The sequence below is a fragment of the Nelumbo nucifera genome, chromosome 2 (assembly GCF_055504915.1).
Source record: "Nelumbo nucifera cultivar China Antique chromosome 2, China Antique-T2T, whole genome shotgun sequence".
In the NCBI taxonomy this organism is placed as follows: Eukaryota; Viridiplantae; Streptophyta; class Magnoliopsida; order Proteales; family Nelumbonaceae; genus Nelumbo; species Nelumbo nucifera.
Genome location: NC_142650.1, coordinates 32,726,993 through 32,738,644, shown reverse-complemented (window position 1 = coordinate 32,738,644; position 11,652 = coordinate 32,726,993). Strand labels below are relative to the sequence as shown.

Below are 11,652 nucleotides of genomic sequence, written 5' to 3'. Positions count from 1 at the left end.
AAACGAGAAAGACAGAGAAACAACACTAATCAGTTATCAGAAAAGCAATCCTTTTCCTCTTCTTCTTCTAATTTCTTTTATTAGGTCGGGCTTCGGGCTCGGGCTCGAGCTTCGGGCTTTTTATCAGGGCCGGGCTCGGGCCCAAGTTGTAGGCCCGTTGGTCGGACCGGGCTCGGGCTCGGGCCTAACATTTTTCCGTTAATGAAGAGTAAAAGGCCGGCCCGGCCTGGCCCATGAATAGGTCTATTGGTCACTGTTTTATCTCAGAATCGTCTTTTGGCCAAAAACCATTGATTTGGTCATTAAATCATTGACCTGCACGGTCAAACCGTCTAACAATTTTTGACCATTTTATATATATATATTTTTTTATTTTTGTCAAAAGCCGTTCGTTTGATCGGACCGTTCGACCTAAGAACCGGACCCTGAATGGTTCGTTGTCTTAAAAACCTTTACTTGTACTGTAGCAAGGAAAATTGTGAGGATTTGCCGAGTTTAAAATAGGCCATTTCTCAATGTTAGTGTCAGTTATATGTGGCCTTAAAAGGGATAGACTGGGTACAGTACTAACCTTTGGCATTTTCTTTCACATGTGTAGCTGCTGTTAAACTTGAACTTGCATTTGAACACTTGCCAACTCAAGATTTTACCATTTGCATTCCCATCATCAAATTTGGCTGAAGACTACTCAATGAACCAGAAGTATTATGGGTCAAGGTGCTAAAATCCAAATATCTTGGCACAATGACTTCTATAATGCAAGAGTAAAAGCCAAAACCACCTCTATATGTAGAAAAAGTACATTACTTTGGCTAGATTTGCTCAGAAAGAAGGCTTGCTGGATTGTTAGTAGTGGACAAAACATTGGGATGAGTCAAACCATTTTGTGAATTTTGAATTCGATTTGGCCAATTCATGCAAAAATTTAAGGATCCAGATCAATCGTTCAAATTTAGCAGGCTATGCCAGAGAGTAGAAACCATTATTGGGTCAAGTGGGGAAGCTCCATAGAGCCCGTTTAGTCAGAGAATGCGGAGCGATTATGTAGATAGAAGAAGAATACCCTTTGGCATTTTTTGGTTATTGTGAGAAACTACAATAGAATGAACGTATGGACAAAAGGCTAAGTATATATAATTAATTATAAATTTATTTTATTCTGTTATGCCTTACCATGCATTTTCTTTGCCATAGAATTGGAATATTATTGTGGGGCCCACCTATCTTCAAATTTGTATGCTTAGCATTGAAGTACAAAGAGGGAACTTCTGAAAACGACCCCACATATTTATGCAATGTGGATGGATCCTACAGCCTATCTGAACCGTTCATCAAATGGGGCGCCCTTTTGATCAGCCATATGATCACTTCCTTTTGCTTAGCTTGTGGTAAGGTGTCTAAGCCACAATTTATTTTGATAATATATTAAATAGCATTTATTACCAAAAACCAAAAGGCCCTATACTATAGGATACCCATGTGGAAGTTTCGTATAGATCATTTCTTTGCTAAAAAAAAAACCCATTTTTCTTTCCCTTATGCACTAGAATGAACCCCTGGTGACTGGGGTGCAGTTTATGTAGGAAATGTAAATCAATGGTTCAAGGAGGAATCATCACCAAAAACAAATCCATAAGGCTCTACTTTTTTTGCATTGTAATTTTATTTGTACTGGTACAAATGTATGAGTGCAAATAAAAATTATGAAAAATTTAATCAATTTATGTTTCGTTTTTTTTTTTTTTTTAATTTTACTTCATTTGTACTGCAAAAACAAAACAAGGTAAAATTTGAAACAAAAATAAATTAGAATTTGCACTCGAATCATTTGCATTCACAGGACAAAATGAATATATATATATATCATCAAGGAAGAACCCAAATTTGGATTTAATTGCAATGCTTGGGACAACTTGTGAGTCTAATTTGATTATGAAATATAGCACAGCATATTAAAGCCATTTTAGTTCATTTTTCAAGGATTTTATTTCATTCTCCTACGGAAATAAATTTCCTCCCACTGTGTAATTAAATTAGGATATTTATAAAATAAAGAAAATAGTAGGACTGCAATTGGATTGAGCTCTAATCAAATAGTTCGAGCTCAAATTCGATTAGGCTTGATTTGAGTTCGATTTTAATCGAATTCGAACTCAACCAATAAAAGGTTTGGCTGGAAAGTTCACGAGCTTAGCTCGATTAACACATACATACATATTATAAAAAATATCATACATATAAAATATATAAACATATTTGTTTTCAAGCTTTTGATCCGAATTCGAATTCATTGAATATTTAATCGAATCGAGCTTGAGCCAAAAAATATAGTTCGAATCGAACTTGAACTCAAACTCAAACTTAATAGTATTTTAGTCGAACCGAGCCAAGACATGCCAAAATTCAGCTCAGCTCAGCTCAGCTCAATTGCAGCCCTAGAAAATGATATGTCATACATGAAAACTTGCTTTGTGTTTTGAAACCCTTCGAGGAAGATTTCGTTCAACAACTCAGGTCCAACTACAAACCATTTGTCCAAGACAGGCAAGAGGAATGAGGGAGCATAATCCCAGCACCAGGGAGGATCAAGATGATCTCCAACATAAGGGATGTTTGGTATGAAGGTGTTGTGATTTTGTTCGGTGTCCACCATCAACGGCCACATCTGCATTTCAAGTAAAACACAAACCAAATATGTTTGGTTGAGGTTATAATTGCCACACTTAGCTTCACAAACACAACCAGCTGAAACATCAAAATAGATGTTTTCTCCAACAGCTATGTTGCCAATACCTAATCAACATTCATCCATGCCAAACATGTTTTAAGATGAAATAGAAATTGTGTATGGGGTATGGTGTGTCTACTTCGAACCCAGGTTTCCTACTCACTTTCATTGCATATCATTACTTTGACAATCAACGCGTGCCCTATCAACTTAATTTCGATGTTCTCCATATCCAGATTGATCTAATCAAAACTAATCTGGGTGTAGACATTTTGTTAAATGAGCCTGGTCCAATGCTGATTTTGAGATAAATAAAAAAAACGCTTTTTGTAGCATCATCCTTCACACCATTAGATTGATGATTTTTTGACCAAGTCAATGGATTTTTCTAATCCATCATCTGGTTTAGGGTAAAATGAACCATCACGGATTAATCGATACGACTGTCTGGTTCAATGCCTGGATTACAAAATTTAGATCAAAAGGCTTTGACGGTTCGATGAAAACAACTGAGTGTTAAATTTTATGTAAATGACACGTCACATGGGTATAGGTATGGGATTTGTTCTTCACGGAGTGATCCTCATACCGACCTCACAATATAGCCCAAACAAATGAATTTGGATGAATTCACCATACAGAGCATACATCATGCACCTCACAACCGTGTATTGGAAATATCTCCCCGTAAATATCAAGTGAGATATTATTCCCCATCTACAACTATAATGTCTCGCGGACGGTGATGTGGGGCGTGCTCTGCGGGGAGCCAATGTGTGAATTATGCCCAAACAGCTCAGTCCAAAGTTTTGCATCGCAGAGAGCATCATTCGATGGAAGAAAAAGCGGCGGCCTTTCCCTCCTTCCCCTCCCTTCTCAAACGTGTTAAAAATATCGCCAACGGCTAGCTTTCCGCTTTAATTAACACCAACAGGGGTATGTTCGAGAATACAAAACAACTCCTGGGGTAAAATTGGGAACATAATAGTAAAAAATTTACTCGAAGACTCTAAGGAGAGAGAGAGAGTTCAGATTCCCCGACTACAGACAGAATGGTCTTATTTCGCGTCTTCTCGGGGAAGCCATCAAGCTAAGAGATTAGAGAGACCTAACTCTCGAGTCTCGACAAGAATATTACTGTACCTTGACTGGACACAGCCGGTCGATTACCTGCTCCGTTTGTTTCTCTCGGTCACCCTGTTTATAAATTCTTTCGACCCACTCACTCTCTCTCTCTCTCTCCTTCTCTCATTTGCTTCCTTGTTTCTTCTCCACTTGCCTCTGCTGCTCTCAATCCGTAGATCGAGCATTTTCCTCACTGTTCTCTTCTTCGGGCCAGGTTCTTGATCGATCTATTCTCGTTGGTTTTGGTTTGAGGATCGGAAGGGTTTTGTTGTGTTTTGTAGCGATTTCAGTCCACTTTCGGGGTTTATTAGGGCAAACGAGGGGTTTTGCAGAAAAATGGCAGCTTTTCGCGTCGAGGACTGAAAAGAGACAGCTTTAGATGGATGTTTTCAGCTACAGAGCTTCGGTCTTGGCAATGTAGTACGATATCCCTGGGTTTCTATAGTTTTCTGAAGCTGGTTTAAATGGTTCTTTGTCAGTGAGGCGTCTCAGTGGCTTGAATTAGCTCTAGGTTTTGGTCAAAGTTGGAGGAATTTCGCTTGCTTGATATGGATGTATTTTCTAGGGTTTTGGTTTAGCGGACTTTAAGTAGCAGTGGATAATGGAGCTCTCAGGGCCGTTGATTTAATCTTAGGCTCATTTGGTCAAAGGAGCTGCAATACTGGCGATTTCTGTAGTCTGTGAGTCTAAAGTGAGGATTTTCGCTGGATTTGTGTCCGAGATGGTGAATGGTGATTTCTAGCAGTTGAATTGGACCTAAATCTCTCAAAAGTGGAGAAATCCGGAGATTTTTCAAGCGAAAAGCTGAGATCTGAGGAGAATAAGGGAGTTCTTTCCATGTCGGGAGCTCCGAGAGTCAGGTCGATGAATGTAGCAGATTCGGATGCGCGGCCGGTCCTTGGACCTACGGGAAACAAGACAGGGTCGTTGGTTACACGGAAGCCAGTTTCCAAGCCTTTAAGGAAAGTGGAGAAATCACCCGAGGTTGCAAATGGGGAGAAGAAAACTCCGTCGTCTCCTGTTGCACCTTCACCACCTAAGCTCCAGTCTGCCAGCGTTCCGTCGATTTTGCGGAGACATGAATTCTTGCACTCGAACTTGTCGCTTAATGCGTCTTGCTCTTCCGATGCTTCTTCTGATTCGGTGTATAGTCGAGCTTCTACTGGGAGGATAATTAGAACAAGTAGTACCACAAGCCGGAGGAAGCGCTCCATTTCAAGGCCAGAAAAGGTTGCTCCTGATAGCGTCTCAGATTCTTCATCTGAGAGCATACAAACCAAAAGGAGGTGTGCTTGGGTGACACCAAATACCGGTACGTGCTTGTTTCTCTGTTCCAAGGTTTTTCCAAAGTTATCTTTACTTTTAAAACTTAATCTAGTTTATATATATATAATTTGATTTTCGTTACTAAAACTATAGTGGTAAGCTTTACCAAACGGCATATAGCCCGTTATTTTCTGTTTTCGATAACGTTTTTTTCTATACCTTGAACGGGTGGTTTCTTGCAAATCAAGTTTGGGAAATGTCAAAAGTTTTTTTGACAAAGTAGCAGATTTAGCTTCTCTCAATTTTTGAATCACGAAACACAATTATAACTCCAGGAATAGTAATGGTTGATCGGCAAAGAATCTAGTAAAGTGGGAAATATAAAAGTTGAAGTTGTGTTGGTTGATTATTTCTCTCCTTACTTCTGCTATGCTTATTTATGGATGCATTATTATTTAATAGCCTAAAATTCCACTATGTTTAACTTTTTTCTGGCTTTATAGCAATGAAATAACTTTATTTTTCCAATCCACTTGACATGTGCCCACCGGGCATTACTATCAGATTGCAGTTTTAGGGCAATGCTGTTTGTCTTGCATCTGTTGTGCCATGGAAAGGCACTATATGAGAACCTAGTTCCCTGTTATCCAATAAACTAACAAAAATGAAAAAGTTGTAAGAAACTTGGGGATGAAATAAACTATTGTGCTTTCTTTTGAGCTGGAAGTTTTTTGCTTCTATATATGGTTAGGTGCCCTCTCTCATTCTCTTACAGACTCTTTTTACAAATTTGGGCTAGTGGGAACTGGGAATTGGACCTGCAGAAATCAGTGTTTCCAGAGAGAATTTGCTAGATATTAGGAAATAGAAAAAGTTTGGCCCAAAGATGTTCTTCTTTTTATCATCCTTTAGAATGATCACACTTTAGGGATATATAGGAAGTATTGGATTTCGACTTCACTTTATGTACCTTGAAGTGGAAATACCAAATTTTGGATAATTCTAATATTTTTTGGTTTCTTATTTTCATATGTTCCTTCTATTAACTATTATCTGCCAAATCTTTTCAGTAAAATTGGTACCCAAGAAACAAAAGAAACATATACCTTATGACACTCCTTTTTCACCTTCTCATGTCAATAACACACACCTTATCCTTAAATGACAAACTTTAGTAAAACAAACTGGGAGGATGCCAGCTTGCTGAGTTGGTGAAGTCTAATATACAGGGGATGGCTTTCCAATTTAATCACTACACTTTGAAGATGACTTATTAGTTACTGTATGAGGCTGCTTCCATTTTGTTTTTCATTTGTGGTTCTGCTCAACATTGGAGAAAGAAGGTTCATATACTTCTGAAATTCTTGCCTCAGTTAATTGGTATGTAATTCTTGAGGATTTTCCTTTTTCAAGTGTGGAAGTCTTTATATATTCATTACACTATAATACTTCATAGTAAGTATTAAGTAATACATTTTGATTGAAAGTTGAAACTGATTACTCATTCCTTAGCTTAATGATTTAGAAGCATCATCTGGGTGGCTGGGCCAAACAATTGTGCCATGGCAAATAAACCGCTTCATGTCTAAGAAAACCTTGGTCCATTTCTACTCCGGGGAATTGGTGTTGTTATTATATTGACCAACATATTTGGTTACTGATTTCTTACATCACTAATAGGTAAAGTGAACAAATTTTGGTAATACAATTATTCTGTCCTAATAATGTGGATTTATGATGAATTCTATGGAAAAGTTTTATTCATTCAAGAAGTAGAGGATGCTAGACCTTTGGAGGACCTGGCAAGTTTCTTCTGTATCCAGTCAAGTACAGAATCTTGTAATCATACTTTGTGTTTTTGATGTGGGATTGGAATATGTTTCTTCCCTATGAGTATCTCGTATTCATCTTATAATTATCCCTGCACAAGCTCCATCGAGAGAAACCATCCAATGTGTCAGACTCAGGTTTATAGTTGCCTGTTAATTCACCTATCCTAAACTTCTGTTGTCAGATCTTGATCTGACATTTAGTATTTTCTGTATAGTCCTAAGAAACCTGGTTTTCTGTATAGTCCCATTACCCCATCAAAACTGTTTTATTTTTTATTTTTGATCAATAACATCATCTTAATTAAATTAAGAGAAGAGAGAGAAAAGAATACAAAGGGAGATAAAATAACTTAGCTCCCCAAAAACAGAAAACACAGGGAATGCAAAGAAAATTAAAAACTAGCCCAAAAAACAGCCTCCCTATTCACTCCTTGCTTGGCCAACCCATCCGCAAATGAGTTGGCACTCCTCTTCACCCAGCTGTACTGAATCTCAATGTCCCTACCCAGCCATAAGAACTGTTTTTTCTCATTGTTAAAGTTCCATCAAAACTGTTTTATTACTTTTCATTCTTGGAAAGCTTCACTGCCTAATCCGTATTGGGGTCCTAGCTCTTTTTCTTTCTTTTTTTTTTCTGTGTTTCGTTCTCTGGGGCCATTTGATGATTTCAGTCTCTTTTGCAACTCTAATTATTCTTCTATTATTTATGAAGTTACTGATCTAATGATACAAATGTTTGTTGGCCTAATGGTTTTCATTTATCTAAAGCAGACCCTTGCTATGCTGCTTTTCATGATGAAGAATGGGGAGTTCCAGTTCATGATGACAAGTACATCACCAAAACCAACCTTCTTTTCATTATTAGGGGTTTCCTTTATCCTGAAGGAAAAACTATTTATCAACCAGTTTCTTAGGATATTTTTTTGGTAATGCAGTTTCTTGGGATATTCATGTTCTTGAGTTGACAACATGCAGGAAACTGTTTGAGTTCCTCGTCCTATCGGGTGCTTTGGCTGAACTTCCATGGCCTGTCATTTTAAGCAAGAGACACATTTTTAGGTACTGAAACTACTTGATTTGATGAAAACCTTAATGCTCACAATGATCTGATTAATGGGCTCATCTTCTGGACCATCTGCCTCATTATTTTCTGTCCGTACTTGATCATCTGGGCAGATGGTCAATGATATCACTCTGCACTTGCATCACATTTCTCTCCTAACATATGTATATGCAGGGAAGTCTTTGCAGATTTTGATCCAGTTGCTGTCTCAAAATTGAATGAGAAGAAAATCACAACACCAGGAGGTACGGCCATCTCCTTATTATCAGAGTTAAAGCTGCGTGCCATCATCGAGAATGCACGCCAAATATGCAAGGTAGACTTTCATTTTTGTTTTTCACTATTTATCCCCCCTCCCCCTCCCGAACTATAATTAAAGTAGATATGCCTTTCTGGTTTGGTGGGTTAATCCGAGAATTGTTTTGATGATAATGATGGACCGACTGATGGTGGTAGCTGTTCAAAAACCTACCCTACCCCTGCTTTTTATATGTAGATGACTTACTATTAATCATCTGCATCTCCCAAGCCAACATCAACTGTTTTGATGATTCTAAGCATCAGAACGGCAGACATGTTGTGGGACTGTTTTCCATATTTCCTTTTCCTGACCAATCAATAAAGTGATATAACTGGGATGTCCGGCTATAACTAGGTAAAGAGTTGTTAAAACTGTGGTCCTTTCTCCTTGGTACCAGCTAGACCACATGTATGACCTAGCTAGGCTAAATAGTAAGTCTGCCCTTTCCGATGTCTTCCTTACAAGTATTCCTCTTATTTCAATAGTTGGAACGGTTCCACAGTTCTAACCATCGTCACCACAGCTAACTTCAAGTGAGCTTTTCCTTTGCAGGTTATTGATGAATTTGGGTCATTCAACAACTATATCTGGAGCTTTGTCAACCACAAGCCTATAATTAGCAAGTTCCGGTACCCCCGCCAAGTTCCGGTGAAGACTCCGAAAGCAGATGTGATAAGCAAGGACCTGGTTAGACGGGGTTTCCGGAGCGTGGGACCAACTGTCATCTACTCGTTCATGCAAGTTGCAGGAATAACAAACGACCATCTCATAAATTGCTTCAGATACCAAGAATGTATCGACGCAACGGCAGCGATCGAAGACGAAGGTAGCAAAGCTAAGGCCGAAGAGAAGAAGACCGAGGACATAATAAACTTAGAATTGGGAAAGGCCATTGATGAGTTGAATGTCTCGGAAGGGGTTGCCTTGCAGGTTTAACATCGTTCTTGTACACCATACCATTAACAGGTAGTTGGGCTGCTCTTTCATGAGATGGGTGGTGGTTTGTGTATAAAGAAATTATGAATTCTTGTATGAATCTTTGTTTGTAGATTATAAAAAAGAGAATTTGGTTGTCGGTGATCACGGTGGCGTCGGGGACTTCGGAGGGGGAGAAAGCCAGAAAAGGGAAGCCCAATGAGAGCTGATGGATCATGGATGAAGGGATGTAAACTTGTTTCTTGTACAGTGAAAGGTTACCTAACGTAACCATCATATTTCGCACTTAAAAAAAGCCTTTCCCTGTTTTGGCTGGGCCAGGTTTCACTGTCCGAGGGGAGCAGGAAAAAAAATTGTCCTTGAATTTATCACCATCCGATTTATGACCAGAGAGAGTTAGTGGCCTGGTAGGGCCTCTGGGCTGGGACCATCCGATGACCTCATGTACAGGCGTTGAACAGCTAATGTTGGTTGAGTGCATCATTCCGGTCACTATTTTTATTTACTTGTTTTTTTATATATAATATAAGTTTGATGAGACCCGTCTGACTCACAACTGAGTGTCATTAGTCTCAAGCTATATTATTAGTAAACAAACCTATATGTTAGGCGCGAACTCTATTTAAACTCAGCCAAATTAAGCTTTTTATGAACCGAGCTCAAAAAAACTCGATTCATATCCACCCCAACTCATACATTGAATTGAAACAATTTATTTATTTATTTATTGAAGAACCCCAACTTTTAAGTGCAACAACCAAATACGTTGAACTTTTAAAAATCCATTCCCAATTCCAGCACCAGCACCGTTAATGTTAATGTTAACTAATATTACGATGAATGATAAAATTATCAAATTATCCATTCTAAATTTGTTAAACTGGTTTGGGGGAATGATCAAATCCCAATGCAAAGTCGGTCTAATTTGAGAGTTCGCATCTCCGTCCCACCATCTGTCGCCCCACAACGTGCCACTGCCACATATTCAGTCGCACGTGGTGGGGCGTTCCCGCGTGTGAGGCTAACGGGACGGGTGTCAACTGGTTTCGTTGCCTCAAAATGAGCCCAAAGACCTCTCTATTTCAACATTCCTGCCCCCCTAACCTCAAATCGTGCTTGACCCGTTCTACTCCCATCCGCCCGAGTTCGGATCCAACTCCCTCTCCGAAGTCCAGAAGTCTCTGAAGCTGACCGGCGGTGGTAATGGACGGGGTAGTTAAGGCTCACTAATTCCTTGATGGCTTGAGTCGCTTGACCATTGTCCCCGCTTACGTCTGAACCGAATCTGCATTGCTTCACCGTCTTCTCACCAACTCTGTCACAACTCACAAACAAGTTGAATTCATCATTGTTCAAAGAGAGACAGGGACGACCTGGTGAACATAGAAACATGGCTCGTAAGATGATGGGTTTGATGGGGTGCATGCTTGTTGTAGTAGCTTTGTTTCAGAGTGCAGCTGCACAGACAACACATACCATCGGAGGCAGCACTGGTTGTCCGTCTTCCAACAGTTTCTACACCTGGGCTGCCAACCAGAATTTCTCCGTTGGCGAAACTCTGGATAAGGATTCTTCAAAATCCAATCCTTCTATGAATTCATTCTGTGCGTGCTGGTGCTGGACAAGAGCACATGCGCAATCAATTTTTGAACCCACCTCTGTTTTCCAAAGAAATCATTTGTTTTCCATTGAATCCAGCCTGAATTTAAATCTAAAGCAGATGGGCTTTCACCGGCAACAAATTCATCTAGAATTAATCGTTATCCTAATTTATGCTTTTTATGTTCCCCAGAGTTCGATTTCTCCAGCTCGCACGACGTGGCCCAAGTGACAAAAGCTAATTATGACTCCTGCACCAAGACACCTATCGGTTCCATCATTTCAACCAGTCCACGCGAAGATTCTTCCTAATGCTTCAGGCGACCACTACATCTGCACTGTTAGCAACCACTACATCGTTAGTGCCGCTTCTACTACCACCGATGGCACCAACAACTCCACTACACCTACTGCAACCTCTTCACCGCCCCCCACCAAGCTCTGCTTCATCTCTTGCCGTAGGCGGCTTCTCTGCCGTACTATTGTCCAATGCCATCGCTTTCTTACACTAGATGCATATGCGGATGCCCATACTGCGGAGCAGATCTTCTCTGTTCTTCCTTGTGTTTCTGTTTTCATCGCTTCCGTCGGCCGGTTGTCGTGTCTGCTCTAGAGACTTCTGGATTCCGAAGAGAGAATTGGATCTGAGCTCGAGCGGAGAGGAGTAAACAGGGTTAGGCACGATTGGTTGAGGTGACCAGAGCGATCGCCGGTGCAGGAGATGGGGGCGGAGATTCGAGCTCGGGCTAGAACGGGGTCATAGACTCCGATTTGAAGTTCAGGGGGAGGGAATATGGGAGAA

At 40.0% G+C, this 11,652-nt stretch overlaps 1 protein-coding gene across 1 annotated transcript; it reads left to right on the top strand.

Annotated features, from left to right (window-relative positions):
* The first annotated feature begins 3,767 nt into the window (after window positions 1-3,767).
* Window positions 3,768-9,398, top strand: LOC104603287 (uncharacterized). Its single transcript, XM_010267282.3, has 5 exons — window positions 3,768-5,165; window positions 7,723-7,780; window positions 7,927-8,010; window positions 8,189-8,330; window positions 8,868-9,398. Exons 1-5 carry the CDS (start codon window positions 4,691-4,693, stop codon window positions 9,249-9,251), a joined length of 1,143 nt encoding a protein of 380 aa, XP_010265584.1. The 5' UTR covers window positions 3,768-4,690; the 3' UTR covers window positions 9,252-9,398.
* The last annotated feature ends 2,254 nt before the right edge of the window (window positions 9,399-11,652 follow it).

Coding starts and splice junctions, on each gene's coding strand:
- LOC104603287 (XM_010267282.3), top strand. CDS start 4,691: ATGTCGGGAGCTCCGAGAGTCAGGTCGATGAATGTAGCAGATTCGGAT. Junction 5,166..7,722: donor TTGGGTGACACCAAATACCG/GTACGTGCTTGT, acceptor TATCTAAAGCAG/ACCCTTGCTATGCTGCTTTT. Junction 8,011..8,188: donor AGCAAGAGACACATTTTTAG/GTACTGAAACTA, acceptor ATGTATATGCAG/GGAAGTCTTTGCAGATTTTG.